The following is a 26,079-nucleotide window of genomic DNA, read 5'->3' as shown; positions in this document are numbered from 1 at the left end:
TCATTTCTTTCCTGTCAGACCAACGACATCCCATGTGTCATATTTGTAATACTGCACTGTCTAATGAAGCCATGACCATCAAGATTGCAGGAATATTTCCATAAAAGACACCCTGAAAAGGCTACTCAGTTTCAGAAAATGAAAGAAGCATTTGAAAAGTATTGCACTCTCAAATATTTTACTAAAAAAACTAAGAGTAACCTTAATAGTGGTCTCATTGCTTCTTATAACATTTTCAAAATGATAGCAAAGTGTGGAAGGTCTCATACAATTGGTAAAAGATTAATAATGCCTGCTGTATCTGAAGTGCTCATCACTGTTCTCAAAATGGATACCAGTATTTTAAAATCAATTTCTCTGAGTAATAACTCTGTAGCTCGTCGTATTGAGTGAAGACATTGAGTATCGACTATGCACAGAGTTACAAAAACAGAATTTGGGATACATCTAGATGAGTAACCTCTGCAAGACAACGAGGCATTGCTAGTGGCATATGTATGGTTTATCAAAAATGAAAAATTTAATGAAGAGATTCTCTTTTGTAAAAAATTAAAATCAAATATCAATGGAGAATCAATCTACAATGAGCTCAAAATGTATATTGAGGATAAAAGTATTCCAATAAGGAACATGATTTCTTGTGCAACAGCTGCAACACAGGTCGCCATGTTGGTTTAGTGGTATTTATGAAAAAAGAAATTCCAAGTCTGTTTGCAATCCATTGTTTAATTCATGATCAACACCTCACAGCCAAAAAACTTAGCCAGTGGCTTTTTTCAAGCATGACTCTTGCAATATTTGGTATGAACAAAATTAAAGCTCATCCATTAAATAGCAGAATATTTCACCAGTTATGCCAAGATAACAATGAAGAGTTTGAACGCTTGCTTCTTCACACTGTCAAAAAGCTGCTGCTTAAAACGTTTCATTGATCCTTTTGATATTGTGGTGAACTTCTGCTCGGAGTCGTCAAGAGCTTGGGAAATAAGACTGAACTTCTACATAGAGATGCGGTATACCTAGCAAATCTTGACAAAATGAACATTCTAAATATGAAACTGTAGGGTGAGAATTTCAATCTAATTCAGGCAAAAAGTGCAGTGTCCACTTTTATCAGAAAATTGGAAATATATAAACAAAACATTGGGAGTAGAATGTTCACAGTTTCCCTGCATGGAAAGTATGGCACTCTCATTCACAGACAATGATTTTCGAGAGTACTGCTTACACCTGCAGTCACTGAAGAAGGATTTTCAGAAACGGTTCAAGGATTTGAACAATCTGGATATTCCAGACTGGGTAATTAACCCATTTCTTTGCAAGGTGGAAGAACAGGAAGAAAGCTTGCAAGAAGAGATTATCAAAATTCAGAATGGTGAAGATGTTGACTTTTCTGGTATGTGGCTACACTGTCATATGAAGTTTCCTGGTCTTTGGAGAAATGCCAAACAGCTCCTCATTGCATTTCCATCCTCCTACCTTGTCGAAAGAGGCTTCAGTGCAGTAAACCACATACTCACAAAAAAACAGAAACTGCTTGGATATTGTTATGCATGAGGACTTAAGACTTTTGCTGTCACAATTTGAACTAGATATTTCAACTCTTGTTAAACACCATCAAGCTGAAGGATCACATTGATATTGAAGCTGCTGTACAGCACACAGGTACTGTGTAAATTGAATTTAAAGACAAATAAATAATTAAAGCAGTATCATTTTTTTCTTATGTTAGCATATGGTAGACATGTTCTTACACTATGGGGGTGCTGGAAAGCATACTGTGCCTACAAGGGGGGTTGGCAAGTATAAAAGTGCTTTGGGGGGGCGTTGGGAAGCACTGTCCTAGCTTAATCACGGAACAATTTACAATTAACCTACTAACTGGTAAATTTTTGGACTGTGGAAAGAAACTGGAGCAACCAGAGGAAACCCACAGGGAGGACATATAAACTCTTTACGGTTGTACTATCATAAATCTGTGTTTTTTTCCTCTGGTGGTTCAGCTGACACCACAATATATTACTTATTTACTTTCATTGTCTATTTACCAATGTCATTTGACTCCATGATCAGCTGGTGGTCTTCTCATTTGCAATTTCTGAATCTCTTTGGTTACAGACAAGAAAAACAATGAGTTTATCTGAAGGCACAATTTATTGTGCACGCTCTGTGATACCAACATGAATGAAGATTTATTCTGTGAAGATTTATTCTGTTAATGTGTTTTCCAAATGTCCAAGGCAGGTGGCTCATCAATATCAAATAAACTGGGTTAACCTACTGGACTTTGGCATCCAATCACAATGACCTCCCCCCACCCATAGCTTTAACTCATTAAATTCACATCTACCTTATTACTTACACTTAAAGGATAAGATGATCCCATTTAATACTATTAGGGTATTTGCTCAGTCAACAACATCCTCACAGACTTTGGCTGAATCATGAGATCCGTTTTATGTCATTGATCCAACTGATGCCAATAAAGGGCATAATGATCATGTCATGATCTAGCTTCCACTCCAGTCTCATCAAATTTGCATTAATATAATCAAAATAGTCCTCCTGTCTTAAAAGAGATCTCTGCAGAACAGATTCATTCAAGATATCTCCATCAGATTTATTAATTCAAAGTGAAAACCATGCTGTGCTGAGCTTATGCATTTCCAGCGCTGTAATAAAAGACTTGAAGTAATGTTCTTGAAACTTCATCACAGTATTGGGGCATTAGGCAAAGATGCCATTAAAATGCAACCATATCAGTGCTTTGATGATTATTTCATTCTCGAAAAAAAGAATTTGTAGAATGAGACAATACTGAGCTAGAAACATCTACATTACTTCAGAAGATAATTTTCTCAAGTATGTTTTCAATGACAAGGTTTCATTCTTTTTAAATCTGTCTTACCGAAGCAAACTCATTGTCCCCAACATTAGTTTCTTGAACAAGGGACATAACTAATGAATCAGGAGTGATGCATTTAAAAGGTAACAATTTATGGAATCATATCTTATTGTCAAGTATTATGAAACTACATGCTTGTTGCTTGATAGTGATAGCGGTCTAAGATATTGTTGTTTGTTATCAGTTGAAGTGCAGTATGAATGTATGCATAAATCACCGGAGTATCACAATCCAGCAGATCACTCTATGGCAATTAACCTACAAGAAATGCTGACCATGTGGAGAGCGTGAGATGAGGACACAATGTGCTGTCATGAGATAGCTTTGTGACCCAGATCATACTCCTATTGTGCGGATTTAATTTAGTAGTTGGATCAATGTAGGAATGTCTGCATGTCAGAACAAATGCTAGAGAAAGCGTGTGCGAATGCCTGCAGATGAAGCTGAGGATGGGATTGTATTGTTTGCTGTGGTTGTTCTGGCTCTAGACACTCAGTTCATTTTGTATAAGCATCACTTCCTACACTTCAGCTGTTTTATATCACTTCCTGAGCAGGTTACTTTTTACTCTGAGAAGCACACATTGGAAAGACATTCAGCTCCATCCACATTTTATTTGCCCTTGAAACAGTATATCTGTAAGTCTTAAGTTCTTGGTATTATTGGTAAACATATTTTAAAGTATTACGTTGAACTTTATTTTTGCGCCACATGTTTACTCTTGTTTACACTGTATAGATAAGGAATTATGAACAGTATTACTACATTCAGATGTCAATGATTCTGTGTTGAATTTAATACATATTTTACTTAACTCTCTACAGCTTCACAGAAAAGAGATCTCACTAAAAACCCTGAAGAACCAACCAAGCAGAGTTCACTGCCAAGAAGGCCCACCAGCGCCTTTACTTCCTGAGAAAACTAAAGAAATTTGACCTGTCCCCTAAAACCCTCACTAATTTTTATAGATGCACCGTAGAAAGCATTTTTCTAGAGTGCATCGCAACCTGGTATGGAAGCTGTCCTGTCCAAGACCAAAAGAAGCTGCATAAGATCGTGAACACGGCACAGCACATCACACAAACCAATCTTCCATCTTGGACTCACTTTACACCGCACACTATCGGAGCAGTGCTGCCAGGATAATCAAGGAGATGACCCACCCAGTCAAAACACTTTTCATCCCTCTTCCCTCCGGGAGAAGGCTCAGGAGCTTGAAGACTCGTATGGCCAGATTTGGGAACAGCTTCTTTCCAACTGTGATAAGACTGCTGAACGGATCCTGACCCGGATCTGGGCCGTAACCTCCAAATATCCAGACCTGCCTCTCGGTTTTTTTGCACTACCTTACTTTCCATTTTTCTACTTTGTATTTATGATTTATAATTTAAATTTTTAATATTTACTAATTTTAACTATTTTTAATATTTAATATTTGTAATCCAGGGAGTGGGAAGCGCAGAATCAAATATCGCTGTGATGATTGTACGTTCTAGTACCAATTGTTTGGCAACAATAAAGTATAAAGTATAAAGAAAGCTTCTGTCTTGAATGACTTTTGAGAAGTTGTTTAGCTCGCTGCATAGCTGTGTCCACACACATTAAGGATGGTAGAGTAAAAAGATAATTCATCTTCAAAGGCATCACCCAGGACCAGAGACATATCTGAATGCCATGAAGGATAAATAAGCTTTCGACCCAAACAATATCGATCTCCAAGACCTGGAGGTCAGGTCAGAATGTGGCTCATCTACCAGCTCTCCACTTATACCAAAGCTGAAACAGCAAGGTTGAAAGCAGTGTATGCCAAGTGTGAAATTCAGATGCAAATGGATAAAGCATAAATAGAGATGTAGAAAGCATGTATAGAGGTTACATTAAATACGCTCAGGGAAGAGCGTGAAGCTGAGGCTACCTCAGGAGAGGCAAATGCTTATGAAGCAGCTGACTTTGACAGTTGTGAGTCTATAACCGGAGTCTGCCACGCTTTGCAGTCACAACAGCCAATACAAAAGAATACATCCAGATGCATTTTGGCTATAAAATACAGTGCTTCAGCCCTACCAGGAGAAGCTGTCCTCACCACTGAGCCAACACGTCGTTCACATAGTCCAAGTATTGATAGTAAAGGTCTACAACAGCAAAGACTTCAGTCAAGGGTTGCTACTGGTGACAATCTCATCTGCACATGCCTGGACTGACTGAACTTCCCTCCATTCCAGGACACACATATGACAAACTAGTTGCCACAGTGTTCTCATTCAGGAACCTCAGGTCAGTGAGATTTGGCTTGGTCTCTACGAGCCAGATACCTAGTCACAGAGGGACTAAAAGGGTTCAACAGCCAGTCCACCAGTTATCTGCTCTGGAAGTCAAGCTTTAGCATTTTACCATCCACCATTTTCATTCTTTGTGGAATTCGTCTGCCACCACACAGAAATGCAAAATGACCCTAGTTTAATGCTCTTAACTTCTCCAGTAAAAGCATAGAAAACCAAAATGTGTACATTAGGGCAAATTACAGTAGCTAATTAATAGGATGGAAGAGGAAACTGAAGTACCCAGAGGAAAACCATACGGCCTTGGGGAGAACGTGTAAACTCCACATGGGCAGATTATTTATGAAGATGAAATCTTTTAGTTTAGCTTATCTCAGCTACATTGTTGGGAGCTCATTAGGTTCTTCTTCCTTGGTAAAGATCATTAAAAGGTTCTCAATTTACTACCCAAACCAGCCAAACTGGCCAAGTCTATGGATAAATAATGTCTCTGATGTTCTCTTCAGCTCATTGCTGGTTTTCAGTACTCAATTAGAAGTTCTGCTGCTTTCTCTTGGGAAATTTACGAGTGTCTTTAGCTACTCCTGTAAAAGAATGAACACTATGTGGGAGTCGGGCAATTGCTCTGATAAGCAACTTCCAGCTTGAAAAATACTCAAAGTGTGCACTGCCTAGTTGGGGTGGTGATAAATGAGTGATGTTGGTCAACACCTGAGGATGTATTTCTGCATCTGCCTCAGAGTTGGCTAAGACAAAAGTTTTTTTGCTGACTTATGTTCCTGTTGAAGATCAGCAAGAAACCATGAGGAGAGAATGAGCTGATTAGCTTGGACTCCATGTTGCATGATCAGCTAGGTTGAGATCAGTAGGAATATAGTTCCATTTGCTCTTCTGGGTTGATCACCTGATATGCTGGATCATATTATGTGCATAAACACAGAATCTCCTTGTTTCATTAAATGTAAAACCAAGCACAACCTTGCTATCGGTAAAGAACTTGATATCATCTAGCTCTGTGTCCAGCTCTTCGATTATCAACTTTACTGCTAAAACAGCAGCATCAAGTTCAAGCTTCGGTATGGTGTGATCTTGGGAGCAAGCTTTGCCTTGCCCAGGATAAATCCAATGTTACTATACCCAGCAGCGTCTGTGATCTTCAGCAACAATAGCTTTAGTTGACGCATCACAAAAGATGCAGACCTTTTTCTTCTGGGTTGTAGATAGGAGAAACGTTGCGTAGGTTCTTAGAATTTTCAAGTCTCTAAGATCCTGAAGGGAAGAACGCCACTGCTGTCATTGCTCACGTTACTCTTTAGAGAGTAGAACACGCCATCTACAAGTATCTGAAGTCAACTCTTTGAACGTGGTGACCCTGGATACCAACTGGAGCAGCAAATCCATGAGGGTCCAATAGGCTGTTGATAGTCAACAGCACACCATAACATGTAAAGGGTCTTTTGGTATCAGCAATCTGGAAAGTAAGGATATCAGTAATGAGGTCCTAGCAAGACCCAGACTGTGCTGCATAGGAATGAGGTCCTGAACAAGATCAAGATTCCACAGACCTTTGGTCAAATCTTCAAATGAGAAACGTTGCATAATCTCAACACTGTTGGATGCGATTCTATGCAGCCTCATGTATATGAAGGATGTAAGTAATAAAGTCAACTCAAAATGATTTAAGACCACCATCAACATAGAAATCCCTTTCTATGTACCTCCATGCTTCAAGTACTGAATTCCTTCTCTCCCTCGACAGCTGTCCAAGCCATAGATTGCCACAGCTGTCGAGGGGCAGTTACCAAATACATGAACTCTCATACAGTTCTCCAGAATCTCATTGTCCATTTAGTAGTCACAAAACCACAAGAATCTGAAGTAATCTCACTAAGAAGCTGTGGGATATTTGTTCAATGTTTGCCATCATTGTGAAGTGCATGATGACCCCAAGCAGACTGTTATTGAGGTCTAGATCCTGCAAGATCACATTGTTCAGTGATATACCTTTGAACTGTGCACTAAATCAAAGTCCAGTAGTATTTGTGCAAGTCTTTGGGAATGGAAAACACCAAAGCTGAGCAAATTCTAATTTTCTTTGTTGGGATCTAGTGGAGGAGATAGCTCAGCATGATTATTCCTTAAACTCATGAACTCCAAGTAATGATCTTTCATTTCTGGTCTCCTTCTCAATATGCGATTGAGGGACCTGTGTTGACTAAGGGCTTGCTCTCTTGCTTCATAGTCGTCTTTGCTAAGTTCTTTGTTATGATTTGAAGGAAGATCTCGTTGTCGATGAAAGGTGCCAGCTTACATTAATCTTCCAAGTGACAGAAGACTAGCTTGCTTAAATCTGGTTGAGCTGAGGTAAATACATTAGGGCGCCTAGTTTGATTACCCACAACGTTCTCATTCATATAGATTCTATTCTCACAGGGTCCATAATGATGGGCGCCTGTTCACCAGGATATTACTCTTAAATGAGCTGATAAGCACCATCAAGGCACGCTGTATCCACTATGAGTTAACCCAGGTCTAGCCATTGGATATAAGGTGCATTGTGCCAACCATTGTGCTGTTCACTTACCTTATGTGCATGGATGGTGTCTCTGCCAAGCAACAGAAGAATCTCAGCAGAAGAGTTAAGTGGAGGTATCCTGTCAGCAATGGCCTTAAGATGGGAATGATTGTATGCAGCTTTAGGAGTTGGGATTTCATCCCTGTTGGTGGGAATATGATTGCACTCAATGAGGTCTGGCAAAGGTAAGCAATTTCTTTTCTTATTACTCCAAAACAAATCCAAATGCTCTTCACAGGCAACATCCATGCTGGGTTGAACATTGAGCTAAACTCAGCCTCATTAAAAAAAAACAGACAAAAATGCTAAAGAAATGACAAGGCTGCCACCCAATGTGCTTGCAAGGAACCGAAAGGAACAAACAACAACATATTGTTTATGAATATGTTTAAGATGGTGCTACTGAAGGTGAGTGACAACTTACTGGTAGTTCAAACAGCAAGAAATTCAACTAAAAACACTATTAACACCTTTTCTGAGGTAAATTGTAGTAAACTGTTACCACAAACAACAAAGAGGCGAGCGAAGGCAAAGCGAATTTGAGGGATGAGCTATGCTGGTGTGTTGCAAAATCAACACAGATGGAGTTGAAGTGAGCAATTCAGAGAGGAGCAGTTGGCAGAGGAGTTTCGATGCCCATCCATCTAACCCGGATGGGAAGTTGGATTGCTCTAAGTGCCAAGCCGATTTGGAGAGGTCGAGACTGGCTTCAAGCTGGGCTTTGCGGTCTAGACACATAGCGTTTCACTGACAATTTAAACACTGGCCCAGCTAGACTGGAAAGGCAGGTTATCAAGACCGGAGGTAAGAGTTGGGCACATTTCACTCGCTTTCCTGCAATGTTCACTCCTCTCTCCTCGATGTTGAGGCTGCGATACTACCGCAGCTACAGTACTCAGTGTCTGCAAGCTTCATGGCAATTTGCCCAGCTGATATGATGAATGGAGACCGAGGCTTTGGGCCTACTCCAAGCTGCTCCAGGGATCCGGATCTAAGGACTCAACTTGGTTCAGGATGCAGTGCTTCCTGTGACTGTTAGAAAGATTCATGTTTTTTTTCTCTTTCTCTGCGCATTGGGTGTTGGTCTTTATTTTTTTAATTGGGTTCTTTCAGGTTTCTTGCATTGTGGCTGCCTGTAAGCAGACAAATCTCAAGGTTGTATAATTTACATATTCTTTGATAATAAGTGTAATTAAATCTTGAACATATTCAAAGGCCTTGGAAAGGAAAGGAAAGTTGATGAGAGAAAATAATGTGCAATAGCAGAATGAACAGGATGAGTTTTCATCACAGTTTTAAACATTTAACTATTGCTATTCGACAGACACTAATTGACTTGCACAGTATTCTCAGCATTCCCCACTTTTATTTTACATTAAAGAAATGCATTTAAAAAATCACTGAAGTATGAAGTGTTAATAGCTGTATTTGTGAATGCTAATTTAGTTCCTTTTGCTTCAAGGCTCCGCAATTCCTCCAAACCAAATCACATCATAATATTATCAACATTTATTTTCAGCAAAAGTTAAATTGAACAGCAATTCTTTGCAATACTTAATATTTTAAAATGAGTTCATATAGGTTAATTTAAGTTTCTTAAGCACAGAAGTATAATGATTTTAAAGTAACTGTACAAGTGACAGTGCTACAGGAAAACACATTCACAGATTAGCATTTCTATTGAAAAGTTAAGTGCAATGAACTATACCCTTTTCTAAAAATAAGAGTCTTCACATTTTCTTCTAATAAAAATATCATTAAACTTTCCCAGGGTGGAAATTATGCCCATGTACATTAAAAATTGTATTTCTGAAAAGGATGTACTAGAAATTCTGTGAATACTCAGCAAGTCAGTCAGCATTGCCATTTATAACAACTTCTAGTCCAAAATACAGCCAATTGCCTTAAATGCTTTCAAGTAAAAGTGTATCTATTTATTATCGAAGTATTGATATGTCACCATATGAGATTCATTTTCTTGCAGGCATTCACATTAGAACAAATAAATATCTAATAGAAATATCTTGCCCTTGTTAGTTCACTCTTTATGCTAAGTTTCAGTTTTACTGATAAATTTTAAATGTTACTTTATCAAACACCTTTTGAAAGGCTCTACTATTATCTGTTGAACTGCTCTCTTTATATCCTCAGCCATGCCTTTTCTCTACCAATAAAAATATATTTGGTCATTCAAGTGACTTCCCTTACTGTAAATGTCAATAAAAACTCTTCCAATTCCCTTTTCTGCTAGCTACCAATCTACTCACATCCTTTTCATTTTTTTCTTCACTGCACCTCTTCAGATCTAACATGCATTCCTTGATTTGTGCCAACCTGAACTAGGTTTCTCTTCACAGAATTGCATCAAGACTTTAATTCAACCATTTTAAACTTAAAAACACCATTGTCTCCCTCATGCTTCTGTTCGTTAGACTCTCAACAGCAATTAAGCCATGTAAAGTCTTTCCTTAATTCACTGAAATTAGTCATCCTGCAATTGAATATTTTAATTCTATTTAGCATGACTGATCTAAATATCACCACGCATCCCCTGGAACTATAGCATAAACTATCATAAATGCTAATATTCTTTCTTCTAGCAACCAAATAGATTTAGTATAGCGTCTGGAAATTCTTTTTCAAGTAATTTAATCAAAATTTGTTTAATTTTCTTTAAATATATCTTTATTCATTCTACCTTTCTGAACACCTTTTATATGGGAATATTAAGAATCCAATCCTCCTGCCACATCACAGCTATCCATTTTTTATCATGTTCCTCTGTGGTCATTTGCTCCACAAGGAAAGTGATGGTGTCTTATCCTCAGGGTCATGGACAACATATCTCCACCTCTCACCTCACCACAGCAGTCCCCAGCTTCAGCTGTCTACTTAAACACACCCATTCCTGGCTCCAAGTGCGTGAGGACACGGTTGAAGATGGTATTGGAGTCACGGGTCAAGAACATGAATGAGCATACAGCCAGGACCAAGGACTGTGCCAGATGTGTGACCTGGCTTGAGCAGGTAACTGATGCATAGCTGGGAGAATGGACAAGAAGAAGGTAAGAAACCAAAGAGGGACATAATAGGCAAAGTCTCCTATGTCACACGTACACGTGCCAGGCAGCACGCATACATAACCTACAATATGTGAACACTAATACCATGCAGCACAGCTTTATCACCAATCATCCTCAGCCCTCTTGCCATAGGATCACAACCTTATTCTGTGAAGCAGTCATGATAGCTGGTGTTCAATGGCCAAGTCCTCGTTAAAAGATTTCACGCATGCCAACTTCTACTTCCTGAAGAGATTCTTGGCTCATCTCGTAAGAACCACGGCCGATTACATGGGAATAACCAGGATCAAGGAGATATTCCTTGGATTGAAACTCCACTTTATCTCAGTGAGAAGGCAGCAGAAGATCTATAAGTAGATGGAATCTCAACAATGCAGTTGCAATCATGTCACAGTGCTGTAAAAGCCATCAGCAAACCAAAGGCTAGAAGCCCACCTACATTGAGAGCCAGAAACTGGGATGAATTTATCAGAGACAGCCAGCACCTACTGGAAGAATCATTTTGAAATCCTCCTCATCCGTAATTGCTCTGGATGTGAGTGTCATGAATGTCCTTGACTCTATGCCAGAGCAATCTATTTGGGCCAGTTCAGCTGCCATGCCTGACTGCCAAATCAGATTCAGATTCATTTTATTTATCATATGTACATCAAAATATACAGCAAAATGCATTATTTGCATATCAATCAACACAACTTAAGGGTGTGCCAGAGCAGTCCAAAATTGTCGCACACATTGCAGCACCAACATAGCAGCACCAACATAGCATGCCCACAATATAATCACAAAGCAATATCCTAACTTAAAAATACCTGGGCCTCAGGAGCAGATAGTAATCCCCCCAAAATCCTTAAACTTGGCAGGCAAGAGCTAGTCACAAACCCCTGCCTCATCACACCTGTCAATGAAGAGCAGGGTACTCCAGGAACCTCACATGCTGTAATCATGACTGTCTTCATGAGAACAGATACATTCAAATGCGGTAGCAACAGGTAGTTTTCTCCTCTTACCCACTACAGGAAAAGTCGTCAGCTAGGTCTTTCTCAATTGCCTACTTCCTGCCACCACAGAGCACCTCCCAAATATAAATATGATTCCACCCATTCACATGATCTTTCCACTTGACAACTCCAAGATAAATGCAAAAGGCAAGACGAGTCACTATAAGTGTTTTATTTCAATCTTACCAAAATCTTTGACTCCATAACTCAACTGCCCACAGAAATTCAACTCCACCTTATACTTGCTCCATGATGGTCAATATTAGGGAAATGGAGTGAAACTTCAGAACTAACGAAGAACTATTCAACCTTTGGTAACTGTACTCCACAACCAACATCACACAAATCTCAGTGGTCAGCTATGATAGTCAGATAAAACTTGTTCAGGGAGTGGGCTTCAAGCCACTGTCAACACGTTCACCAAGGCATATGAAAGGATAGATCTCACAACCAACACCCACAAAGCCAAGATTCTCTACCAACCTCTCACTCTTGCAACCCAGTGCCCTCAGGAAATAAAGATACAGACCTAAGACCCAGGTAAATGTAGACAATATCATATACCTTGAGCTCTCTCTCAGCAAAGACGGAGTATCAATGATGAAATTCATCACTGTTTTCAATGTCACAGTAGTGCTTTGTTTTATTAAGAAATAGGGTATTTGAAGGTCAAGGACTCAGACATGGCACTAAACACACAGACTGCTCAGCAGCAGTAATCCCTGCTGTTCTATATGCTTCTGAGGTCTACACTATCTATTGCAAGTATCTCAAGGCAACGAAAAAATATCATCAATGCCTCCTCTACAAATTTATTGAAAGGATCAGCAAATTAACATCATTCTCCTCTCTCAGGCTAATATCTCCTGTACTGAGTAAATGAAACAACAGATGCTTCAAAGTCCAAAGTAAATTTATTATCAAAGTGCAGATGTGTCCCCATATACAACCCTGAGATTCATTTTCTTGTGTGCCCATTAGTAAATCGATAAAAGAATAATAACCATATCAGAATCAATGAAACACCGCATCAACTTGGGTGTTAACCCATTGTGCAAAAAACAAAAAACTATGCAAACACAAAACAAATGAAATAATAGTAATAATAAATAAATAAGCAATAAATATCAAGAACATGAGATGAAGAGTCATTGAAAGTAAGTCCATAGGTTGCTGGAACATATCAATGATGGGGCAAATGGAGTTGAATGAAGTTATCCCCTTTGGTTCAAGTACCTGATGATTGAGGGGTAATAACTGCTCCTGAACCAGATGTTGCGAGTCCTAAGGCTCTTGTACCTTCTTCCTTACGGCAGCAGTGCAAAGAGAGCATGTCCTGGGTGGTGGGGGTCCTTCATGATGGAGGCTGATTCCTTGCTTCATGTAGATGTGCTCAATGGTGGGGAGGGCTTTACCCGTGCTGGACTGGGCCATATCCACTACCTTTTGGAGGATTTTCTGTTTAATGCATTGGTGTTTCCATAGCAGGCTGGGATGCAGCTAGTCAATATACTCTCCATTACACATCTATAGAAATTTGTCAAAGCTTTAGATGTCAAGCCAATTCTTTGCTAACTTCAAATAAAGCAGAGACATTCCCTTGCTTATTTCAAAATTGCACTTACATTCTGGGCCCAGGCCAGGTCATCTGAAATAATAACACCGAGAAATTTAAAGCTGCTGACCTTCTCACCTCTGATCCTCCAATGAGGAATGGCTCATGGACCTCTGGTTTCTTCCTCCTGAAGTCAATAATCAGATCATTGGCCTTGCTGACTTTGAGTAAGAAGTTGAGACACCACTCAGCTAGATTTTCAACTCCCCTCCTAAATGCTGATTCATCACCACCTTTAATTCAGCCTACAACTGTGGTGACGTCAGCAAACTTAAATATGGCATTGGCGCTATGCTTAGAGACATAGTCACAAGTGTAAAGCAAATAGAGCAGGGGGCTAAGCACACAGCTTTATGGTGCACCTGTGCTGATGGAGATCGCAGAGGAGATGTTGTTGCCAATCTGAAGTGACTGGGGTCTGCAAGTAAGGAAATCGAGGATCGAATTGCACAAGCAGGCATTGAGGCCAAGGTCCTGATGCTTATTGATTAGTTTTCGGGAATGATGGCACTGACTGTTGAGCTGTAGTCGATAAAGTGCATCCTGATGTATGTTTTGCTGTCCAGATGTACCTTTGCAAACTCCATTTAATTAAATACAGTAAATTAGAATTCAAACCTAACATCAGCAAAGGGTTTCCTTCATTCATCATGAGATGGTAAAAGGGAAGATACTGATTCTGTTGCATTTTATGAGAAGATGCTGCAAGGAGGGTGGGTGTTGGGGGACATGGGCTCTTTGAAATATTATTGGCCAGCTGATATTGAAACTGTCCCAGGATCATAATACCTCAACATTCAGAAGATAGCAATTACAGGAAATTTTCTCTAACCTGTGAAGAGAAAACTGAGAAAAGTGGAGATATGGCGTAAGCCTATGAAATTATGTCATGTGCAAATAATGTTTATTCAATTTCAAAAGGAATTAGAAATAAATGAGAAAAAACATCAGGCCTGCAAATTGGAAGAATTTCATTTTCATTCCATATTTTTGAAATACAAAACTGATCCTAATAACAGAAACAAATGTTGTTTAACCTTTTTTCATATAGATACATTTCTATTTCACAATGGAATAGCGATACAAGGTGATTCTTGAGAAATCAATAGTTCATACATTTTGACATTGAGGATTCATCGATGGAATGCAACTGTTTAATTCTAAGTGGTCTGAGTTATAAGACTTCCTAGTACTGACAGGTTTTGGTTTTGAACCAATTATTCATAGACTTTCAAAGGAATTTGCTTCATGGGCCTAGAAACCTTTTCTATTTTTGGCACTTGTAGTGTTGATGAACTGTTAAAGTATAGATGGGAAAAACAGTAGTCTTTATTCTGTATTCAAAAATAGAAAATATACCTCTGTTTACCTAAGGATTGAAATTCATTTTTTCAAAATATGCATTAAGCAATTTCAAATTTGGTGAAGGAGCAAATGTATTTAACCTTTTATACATTTGCTAAATTTAGCATTAAATAAGTCTATCAGGCGTAAAAATTCATTTTTTTAACGCGAACTTGAATCTATAAATGTCTATAAAGCCATACAGGTATCGTTTATAGTGGCATTGAAATGCTAACCTATCATCTATATAGCTTACAATATTTTATAAATATTCTTAATAAGCTAGCCCCTTAGTTTCTGTGCACTAAAATAGAATCACCCTTTCAAAATGTGTTGAAGCTGGTTTCACAACCAAACTGAATGAGGGCGAGTATAAATAGGCACATGCAGTAATCTAGAAATTAGGACCCAGCATGAATTCCTTTGCAAATCATAAATTAGTCCAAATACTTGCACCAGAAACACTGACCACACTAAAACTTCCCCGCTTCACATTTTGTCACTCAATAAACCATGAAACAGTGCCATCTAATGTCATTATAAGGAAATTTCTGAAGTATGCATCACACCTCCTTCGCACTCTAAAAATCTGTAACTAATCCCCACAAAAGGTCTTCAATAAAACCAATGTAGTCTAATGTTAAACAATGAAGCTGAATAAATAGTTCTTCCACTCTTTAATTCTGTTATACTGTTAACTATAAAATGGGGTACTCTCAAATACCAAAATAGTGGAGTTTAGAATTGATAATGATTTTGTTCTGCATTAATTTACAAAATATAAACATCAGTGGCAAAACCACAGTTATGCTCCAAGTTTAACCGCATTCTGGACCATTCTGTATAATATTTATTCCTCAAATTGTTAAGTCTAGAACTAGATAAGATTCTGGAAGGGTAAGTAGTTGATCCTTTAGTATCAAAATGACATAACATTTCTTTATGCATAGATGAAAAATCTGACGCCCAATCACTGAACACTTAAGATGGAGGTTTTGTAGACCGCAGAAATCAGAAGAAATCTAGATCAAGCAAGAAAGAGGATTTGAAGTGCAAGGTCAATCCTAAACTTTTTGAACACTGAAGTAATCTATGGCCTGAACCTGCTTCTGTGCAGTATGTCATTTTATTGCCCAACAATGTGATTATTGATATGTATGGAATCTGCTTTGCCTCAATCCAGGGCTAAATCAGATTATTTTAATTCCCCTTTTCCAGGGGGCTTCTAACTAGTGCCAATGGTAATAAGGAATGGCTGCTATAAGAACACAAAGATGAGCACACAGTTTCTTGAATTCATATGCTAATACAACCACAAATGTAAAATTTGCAGACTAATTAGCAAATTCTTCAATAGATTTTACAATTGCCCTCCAGTTCACCCCGCCCCCCACAGCATACCAGTCCAAGTGCAGAGGCATCCAGTGCTTCCTCAGCACCAACAGCTCCCCTCCTCCCCCTTCCAATTCAATACATGGATGATCATAGCCTACCACTGTCTACATCCCTTCCTTCCACGCCTCCACATACCAAATGCTATCATCCCAATCTTCACCTCCCCCAGCTCCCACCTTCCATCAACTCCACAGTCATCATGGACTCACTTTCACTTCTGGATAGGTGAGAAGGGCTCTGGGGAAACACAGACACAGCAAAGCATTGGGACCAGATGGTGTGAACACCAATGTCCTGAAGGAGTGTGCTGAGCAGTTGTGTGGAGTTCTCCAGTGCATTTTCAATCCGAGTGTCAGTCTGGAAAGGGTCCCGAATGTGTGGAAAATATCATGTGTGGTCTCAGTACCCAAGAAGGGCCAACCAAAAGTCTTGAATGACTAACGTCCAGTGGCCTTGGCCTCACATATCATGAAGACCCAGGAGAGGCTGGACCTGGCTCACCTCCAACCCCTGGTCAGATTAGCCCTTGATTCCCTGCAGGTTGCTTACCAGGATCACATTGGAGTTAATGATGCTGTCATCTATCTACTAAACAGAGCCTACTCCCATTTGAATAAGCAGGGCAGCGCTGTAAAGATCATGTTTTTTTTATTTCTCAAGTGCCTTCAATACCGTACAGCCCTCATTGCTGGGGGAAAGCTCTGTTCAATGCAAACTGGCACTTCCATTGTATCAAGAATAATGGACTATCTGACTGGCAAACCACAGTTTGTGCAATTTCAGAGTTATAAGCAGCACTGGAACCCCACAGGGGACTGTATTTGCTCCCTCAACACACATAAAAGTTGCTGGTGAACGCAGCAGACCAGGCAGCATCTCTAGGAAGAGGTGCAGTCCTGACGAAGGGTCTCGGCCTGAAACGTCGACTGCACCTCTTCCTAGAGATGCTGCCTAGCCTGCTGCGTTCACCAGCAACTTTTATGTGTGTTGCTTGAATTTCCAGCATCTGCAGAATTCCTGTTGTTTGTATTTGCTCCCTTCCTGTTTACCCTGTATACCTCGGACTTTGGGTACAACACTGAGACACATCATCCACAGAAATTCTCTGATGACTCAGCAATAGTTAGGTATATAAAGGGAAGACAGGAGGATGAAAACAGGGCCCTGGTGGACAACCTTGTCAAATGGTACAAGCTAAGTTATCTGCAGCTCAACATCAGTAAGACAAAGGAGATGATGATGACTTTAAGAAAACTAAGCCTGCACTACTCCCTGTTACTATTGATGGTGAGAACATGGATATGGTGAGGACCTCCAAATACCTGGGGGTGCACCTGGATGACAGACTTGAGTGGAGCACCAACACAGAGGCTGTTTACAAGAAGGGTCAGATTCGCTTCTACTTCCTGAGGAGACTGAGGTCCTTTGGAGTATGCAGGCCTCTCTTTCACACGTTCTACCAGTCTGTTGTCACCAGTACAATCTTCTATGCGGTGATGTGCCTGGGCTATGACATCAACACAGGTGATGCCAAAAGGGTTAATAAACTGATTAGAAAGGCTGGTTCTGTTATAGGGGTCAAACTGGGCACACTGGATGCTGTGGTAGCACAATGGACCCTACAGAAAATTCTGGAAATCCTAGACAATGTTTCTCACCCTTTGCCTGCCACCTTGGCTGAACAGAGGAGCACTTTTAGTAATAGACTAAGACAACAACACTGCTCCAAAGAGCACTATATGAGGTCATGCTTACCCTCGGCCATTAGACTCTATAATGAGTCAACCTATAGCTAGGGAAGTGATGACCCCCCTTCTGTTAGACTGTTTGTGATAACTTAATTTTATTCTTTCTGCTTCTCTTCTAATATTTATATCTATGCACTTGTAATGCTATTATGACACTGTAATTTCCTTTGGGATTAATAAAGTATCTATCTATCAGCTGTAAAACAAAGGCATCCTGCGGAGAGGAGGTACTTCATAAAGACTGCTATCTATTGTGATTGATGCACCTCCCAAAAGTCAGCCATAGGGTGGCACTAACTAATGAAGGGAAAGTGTGTGGTACTGTGATTTGAAAAGAACAAAAACTGAAAACTAATCTAAATTCTATTATTTTGTAACTACAACCTTAGCCCATCGTCCATTTAATTGCAGTCAATGGATTAAATTTATTCCACAAATACAGTCAGAGGTCAACCTCAAAGAAACTCTCTGCATTAACTTCTAACTCTCCAAGAAACCAGTAATCAAATTTATTTCTTTAAATTAAGTTACAGACAAATTGCAATCACAATAGATCACTCCAGCAACTTTTAGTAAAATGGAATATAGTAGATAAAGATTTTCCATTTGAATGTGTACTACTTCAGAAATAAATCTGACCCCAGACTTCACATCTATTTTCACATCAAGTCTTCCAAGCACTCTGTATTGTGTTCAAAAAGATTCTTTAAATGAGGGTCTCTCATCATGAACAGAGCAAGTCTATCACTAAGAACACATAAAAATTCAAAGTGAATGAAACATTTTATTCATAGCTGTTTCCTTTCATCAGAGCTTCTGGTGAAAGAAACATATACCTACAAAGTAGAACCATGTGCACCTATTTTTTAATGCAGTAATAACATGCAAGAACAACTTAGCACATAATATAAATGGCTAGTGGTCACTTACATTAGAAACAATAGCAATCATGAAATGAATCCTGGCATTTTTATGTGATGTTCAAAAATGTCCCTGGTGCCATTCCTATAGCTATTGACATCATCAATATAGCCAATATCTATTTCTCTCTTTACTGGCATAATTTTATTTTTGGATGCTACATAAGTGGGAGGTGATACGTTTTCAAAAGTCAAATCAGCATTGGACTTGTACTATTAATGATAGGATACTCAGGAGTGCAGTGAAACAGAAGGACATAGGAATACAATTTTGTTGCAAGTGGCATCACATATATACAAGCCATTGAAAAAGGCATTCAGCATGCTGTCCTCCGGTCAGGGCATTGAGTTGGGTGTTAAGACATTATGTTGCAGTTATGTAAGTCAATGATGAGGCCATACTTGGAGTTCTGGTACTGCATATGATTTTGGTCACTATGTTATAAGGAAAGATATGGTTAAACTGGAAAGAGTTGTGAAAAGATTTACAAGGATATTGCCAGGGCTGGAAGGCCTGAGTTATAGAGAGAAGTTGACCAAGCTAGGTCTTCATTCCTTAAGCACAGGAGAATGAGAGTTGACCTTATAGAGGTTTACAAAATAAAGAAAGGCACAGATAAGGTGGCAGGGGAATCTAAAACAATATTTAAGATGAGAGGAGAAAGATTTAAAAGGAACTTCAGGGGCAACATTTTCACAGAGGGTGGTGAATATATGGAACGAGTTACCAGTAACAGTGATTGTGACAGGTACATTTAAGAAGCACTAGGATAGGTACACGGAGGGGTGGAGCTTAGAGGAATATGGGCTGAACACAGGAAATTGGGACTAGATGAATGGGCAATATGGTCAGCATGGAATCGGTGGGCAAAGAGGCTGTATCTTTACTGTATTGTTCTATGCTATTCTACTCACTCACTTTGATGTTCACTCACAGTTTCACCCCCTAATAAGCTTAATGCCTTTTATGCATGCTTCAATTCTATTCAGGAATAATCCAGTCTGTTCTCTATTCGTCCATCACCGTCTGGTTTGGATCAGCTACCAAACAAGACAAGAATAAATTCCAAAGAATCGTCAGGGCTGCGGAAAGGATTATTGGTGTGAAGCTGCCCTCGATCCAGGACTTATACGCATCTAGAATCAGGAAGCGAGCAAACAGCATCGTTGTAGACCCGTCACACCCTGGACATCACCTGTTCCAACTCCTTCCTTCTGGTAGGCGCCTTAGATCACTGTATGCCAGGACAGATAGGTACAAGAACAGTTTCTTTCCGTATGCTATCAGTCTTATGAACACTTGAATTTTAGTCTATTATAAACCAAGTCCACCTGTACATACACTGGTATACCTCACTGTATATAGTTCACGATTATTTGCACTATTGTTTTGTTTGCTTTTTGATTCTGTACAGCAAGAGCTCAGGGAAACCGGCATCAAATTCCCTGTATGTGTCCACATACTTGGCAATAATAAAGGATTCTGATTCTGGTTCTTTGAAAAGGAGAATAACACTATGCTTGTGCAGATCTCCACAGCATCCACCAAACATGTGATCTCTGTCTTAGAGGCCAATGTCAGAACATCCTTCAAGTGGGGCAGGATACTGAAAATATGTGCCAAGCAACTGGCTAGAGTATTCAAGGACATTTTAAAATTTTCACTGGTGCTCAAGAAATGCAGGGTGAGCTGCCTCAACAACTGTCACCCAGCGGTACATCTACTGTGACAAACCACTTTGATTGGTTAGTCAATGCTAGAATTAACTCCTACATGAGCAGAGACCTGGACCTGATACAATTTTTATCACCACAACATGTCTACAGCTGATGCAATTTCACTGGCTCTCCACTCAGCTTCGCAGCAGCTAGACAAGAGCAAAATATATGTCAGAATGATGATAGCATTCAATACTATCATCCCCTTAGTACTGAAAACCAAACTTCTAAACGTGGTCCTCTGTACCTCGCTCTGCAACTAGATCCTCAATTTCCTTATCAGGAGAGCATAGTCAGTGTGGATCAATAATAACAGCTTCTCTTCACTGACGATCAACACAGGCACACCTCAAAGAACAACACATACAAAATGCCAGAGGAACTCAACAGGTCAGGCAGCAATGATGCACGCTTAGCCCACTGCTTTACTCTCTCATGACTCTCTGCACAGCTTAAACACTATCTATAAATTTGCAACTGTTGTTGACAGAATCTCAGATGGTGACAAAAAGGCATACAAAAGAGAAGAGTGAGGAGGTTGGTTGACTGAGTCGCAACAACAACCTCACACTCAATGTCAGCAAGACCAAGAAATTGACTGTGGGCTGCAGGAAGAAGTCAGGAGAACACAATAACCCTCACTGAGGGGTCAGCAGTGGAAAGGGTAAGAAGCTTCAAGTTCCTGGGCATCAACATTTCAGAGGATCTGTCTTGGGCCAATAAATTAATGCAATTACGAAGAACACATGCCAGTCTATACTTCATTCGGAATTTTTTAAAATTTCGTATGTCACCAAATATGCTTGTAAATTTCCACAGACATATTCTGGAGGGTATTCTGACTGGTTGCATCGCTGCCTGGTATAGAGGCTCTAATGCGTAGGATTACAAGAGGCTGCAGGGGCTATAGACTTCACCACAAGCACAACCTTCCCCACCATTGAGGACATCTTCAAGGGCAGCGCGTCAGGAAGGCTGCATCCATCATTAAGGGTCCTCACAATCCAGGAACTGCCCTCTTCTCATTATTACCATCAAGGACGTACAGGAGCCTGAAGACTCACATACACCATTCTAGGAACAGCTTCTTCCCCTCCACCATCAGATTTCTGAACAATTCATCAACCGATGAATGCTACCTCACTATTTCTCTTTTACCCACACCTAACAGCAAGTTTCTATGGCCTTGTATCACTGCATATTACATTGTCCGATAAAGTATTTTATAAGCATCAGTCAAAGAGATTTGCCTTGGCAGTTTCCAAAGTAATCACATAAGTAGCCTCCCGCTGTAAATCAAAAATTGCATTCTTAGACACAATATATTTGGTTGATTACATGCAAACTTTTTTTCTGGATAATAACCTTTTTAAATTAACTAACAGCTACCCTTATTCCATTGTTCCTAATTACTTTTGCATTCTTGTAACCAGCTATCCTGTCCTGAAAATTGGGGGAAATTTATAGAATTTGTGTAAGGTTATATTTCCACCAGGCACGTCTTCCATTACTTTGGATGACCCTGAATGGCCAAATGTAGTTGGTCAGGGATCTCAAGCCAAGAAGACAAATATGTCCATCAAATAAGAGTTTTTTTTCTTTTCTCCCAGAGAATCTTAGAAGCATTGTCACAAGCTCTAACAGAGTTATGTGACCCATTGTTATGTTTGACCCTCACAATCTGCAAAGGTTAATGCCCCATTGACTGAATCTGGGCCCTTTATTACTCTCCACTGATATTCTTCCATACCAGCAAGAAAAGGTGTTGTTGCTTTCCAGGAGGAATAAGCAATGGCTGAGACCCCATTAGCAAACAGCAAACAGTCAGCTCACATGAGCAACACTACATATGTACTTCAGGAACTCACAAGTCCTGTATAAAGTAGGACACTGAATGCAAAGCACTTCATCAATTTTTAAGGCTAATTTCACATTTTTGTAGGGAAACTGATGGGCATTACAAATCTATTTCTATTTATTTTGTAACTTATAATAATTTTTACGTGTTGCACTGTCTGCTGCTATAAAACAAAAAAAATCATGACATATGTTAGTGATAATGAATCTGCTTTTCAGTTTTGTAATTTAAAGAGACACTGCTGACATCATGCTTTGTTAGAACACACTGAAGGCTCCTCAGACACCATCTGAAATTTTTAGTCTCTGAAACTCAAAATGAGTGTTCCTTCCTACATGCAAAAAACAGGAATTCTGCAGATGCTGGAAATTCAAGCAACACACATCAAAGTTGCTGGTGAACGCAGCAGGCCAGGCAGCATCTATAGGAAGAGGTGCCGTCGACGTTTCAGGCCGAGACCCTTCGTCAGGACTAACTGAAGGAAGAGTGAGTAAGGGATTTGAAAGTTGGAGGGGGAGGGGGAGATCCAAAATGATAGAAGACAGGAGGGGGAGGGATGGAGCCAAGAGCTGGACAGGTGATTGGCAAAAGGGGATACGAGAGGATCATGGGACAGGAGGTCCGGGAAGAAAGACGGGGGGGCGGGGGGGGGGCCCAGAGGATGGGCAAGAGGTATATTCAGAGGGACAGAGGGAGAAAAAGGAGAGTGAGAGAAAGAATGTGTGCATAAAAATAAGTAACAGATGGGGTACGAGGGGGGAGGTGGGGCCTAGCAGAAGTTAGAGAAGTCGATGTTCATGCCATCAGGTTGGAGGCTACCCAGACGGAATATAAGGTGTTGTTTCTCCAACCTGAGTGTGGCTTCATCTTTACAGTAGAGGAGGCCATGGATAGACATGTCAGAATGGGAATGGGATGTGGAATTAAAATGTGTGGCCACTGGGAGATCCTGCTTTCTCTGGCGGACAGTGCGTAGATGTTCAGCAAAGCGGTCTCCCAGTCTGCGTCGGGTCTCGCCAATATATAAAAGGCCACATCGGGAGCACCGGACGCAGTATATCACCACAGTCAACTCACAGGTGAAGTGTTGCCTCACCTGGAAGGACTGTTTGGGGCCCTGAATGGTATAAGGGAGGAAGTGTAAGGGCATGTGTAGCACTTGTTCCACTTACACGGATAAGTGCCAGGAGGGAGATCAGTGGGGAGGGATGGGGGGGACGAATGGACAAGGGAGTTGTGTAGGGAGCGATCCCTGCGGAATGCAGAGAGAGGGGGGGAGGGAAAGATGTGCTTAGTGGTGGGATCCCGTTGGAGGTGGCGGAAGTTACGGAGAACAATATGTTGGACCCGGAGGCTGATGGGGTGGTAGGTGAGGACCAGGGGAACCCTATTCCTAGTGGGGTGGCAGGAGGATGGAGTGAGAGCAGATGTACGTGAAATGGGGGAGATGCGTTTAAGAGCAGAGTTGATAGTGGAGGAAGGGAAGCCCCTTTCTTTAAAAAATGAAGACATCTCCCTCGTCCTAGAATGAAAAGCCTCATCCTGAGAGCAGATGCGGCGGAGACGGAGGAATTGCGAGAAGGGGATGGTGTTGTTGCAAGAGACAGGGTGAGAAGAGGAATAGTCCAGATAGCTGTGAGAGTCAGTAGGCTTATAGTATGACATCAGTGGATAAGCTGTCTCCAGAGACAGAGACAGAAAGATCTAGAAAGGGGAGGGAGGTGTCGGAAGTTTCTTCCTACATTATGCGTTCATGCATTCATAGACAAGGGACATGAAAGGAAAGAGTTAAATTTGTCAGAAGTCATATTTGATTCCTCCTTGGTATATGCACTTAAGTATAATAAGAAGTGGAGGTCGTAAGACAAAATGAGGAATGTGGGAATGTTTTGTGAAAGTAAAAGGAAACCAGTCCATGGTGAATATTTTAAGAAAGGAGTACCAGTTCACAGCCTTGAGAGTGGGTAAAAATTTTTAAAAAACATGCTTGTCTGGAAATGCTAAGATGTGCAGCTGCAGGTACCAACTGGGACCTCAGCATGAGTAAGTACTAGGGCACGGAGTTTTGAAAGGTATGAAAAGGTAAATTTCTTTGTGTAAGTTGGAATCATCTTTTAAGCTGGGTCACAACTGTTGCTAAGTGATATAAGACACAGAGCGAGAGAGAGAGAGAGAGCGCGACAGAGACTAGAAAGGGCTGCCATACACTTGAGGTTCCCTCCGGCATAGTATAGATTGGCTCAGTGATTGGCTGATAAGTATTATTTTGTTTCCTTCACTACCTCAACAATCATTTTTCCCAATCACTGGTATAATAAAATATTGCACTAACTGCACACTACCATGTCACCCTAAGTATTGAAATACTTGCGTTCAGGTGCATGATTGTACTCTCTGAACTACAAGACCCTGAATGATTCAACCAAAAGCAACTGATACCAGACACCTGAAAGTCAAGCAACACTGTTTATATAATAACATCATGTGTGCATCATTTGGGGTTACAATTTAAGTAAACTATAACATTTTCTCGATTTCATCATGCATCACTAAACAAATTTCAATTGAGCAAAAGAAGTGCAAACCATTAGTTCAGCAAACAGACATCAAATTAAAACCATAGCAGATTGATAGCTTTCAGGAAACAATTAACATTTCAGCTGTAACTCTCCCACAGAAGTAGTACTTCCTTAATAACTGAGCAACAGGGAAATCTTAGGCAAATAGCAGTTACATTATAGTTTGAATAAACAGTTGTTGGAATCATAGCTGAAGTCAAAGTAGAAGCTAGGTTCCATTGACTTACCGTTCCTTTTTGTCCTGTGGAGGTACAGAATACATACTCCAAGTGGAAAACTATACCAAAGAATTGATGCCTAACCATTTCTGCCAGCTGGATACGGCTTCTGAGAATCAGAGATTTCTTCAGCAAACTGCAGGCAGACAAAAAAGAAAAGGGCTATTTTTGTCATGAGATCAATCCACTGAAAGACACTCAGCCTTCAATCCACACCAAGCTATAACCAAGACCTAATCACAAATGGTTCTGCTAACTCCTCTACCCATAACAACTCTTACACATAAATATAGTTGTGAATGACAGATACCAATCAAATATTTGAAAAGAAGGCAAGCTACTTTGCTAAAGCCAACATCAATTAATTGGTATAAACAATGCTTATTTCTTGTAGAGTGGTAGGTGGTTCCAAAGTAACAGGCTGATTGCATAACCTGTATTGCGTATCTTTTGGATTTTATGCAACAATGGCAGAACCACGATATCTACCAGAGAGTGACTACCTGACTACCTATCAACCTTGGATGCTCTCCCTTGGTTTCGTTGCGGACATCTTAAGGTGGGCCATTTCCCTATAGTCTCCGATTGGAAAAGCTATTTAAGAAAGGTATTGAAATGGGTAAACACAAAAGAAAATTATCTTAGAGTATTTTATAACATAATTAATATAACACAGTGATGAAGAAGTAATCACATATTACACAGCACAGCTTCAATTTGAGAAAGAAATCGCAAATGTATTTTAAACACAAAATACTCTGCAGATGCTGGGGTCAAAGCAAGACTCACAACACGCTGGAGGAACTCAGCAGGTCAGACAGCATCCGTGGAAACGATCAG

General features: G+C 40.1%; 1 protein-coding gene across 3 annotated transcripts in view; it reads right to left on the bottom strand.

Annotated features, from left to right (window-relative positions):
- Positions 1-26,079, bottom strand: part of nphp4 (nephronophthisis 4) — a 433,219-nt gene that overhangs the window by 232,125 nt on the left and 175,015 nt on the right. For all 3 annotated transcript variants that reach the window (XM_072244772.1, XM_072244773.1, XM_072244774.1), the window contains one exon: positions 25,249-25,375. In XM_072244772.1, the coding sequence (XP_072100873.1) occupies positions 25,249-25,375 (127 nt within the window). The remainder of the gene's footprint in view (positions 1-25,248; positions 25,376-26,079) is intronic.

The sequence above is a fragment of the Mobula birostris genome, chromosome 27 (genome assembly GCF_030028105.1).
Source record: "Mobula birostris isolate sMobBir1 chromosome 27, sMobBir1.hap1, whole genome shotgun sequence".
In the NCBI taxonomy this organism is placed as follows: Eukaryota; Metazoa; Chordata; class Chondrichthyes; order Myliobatiformes; family Myliobatidae; genus Mobula; species Mobula birostris.
This window is presented reverse-complemented; position numbering and strand designations above follow the sequence as displayed.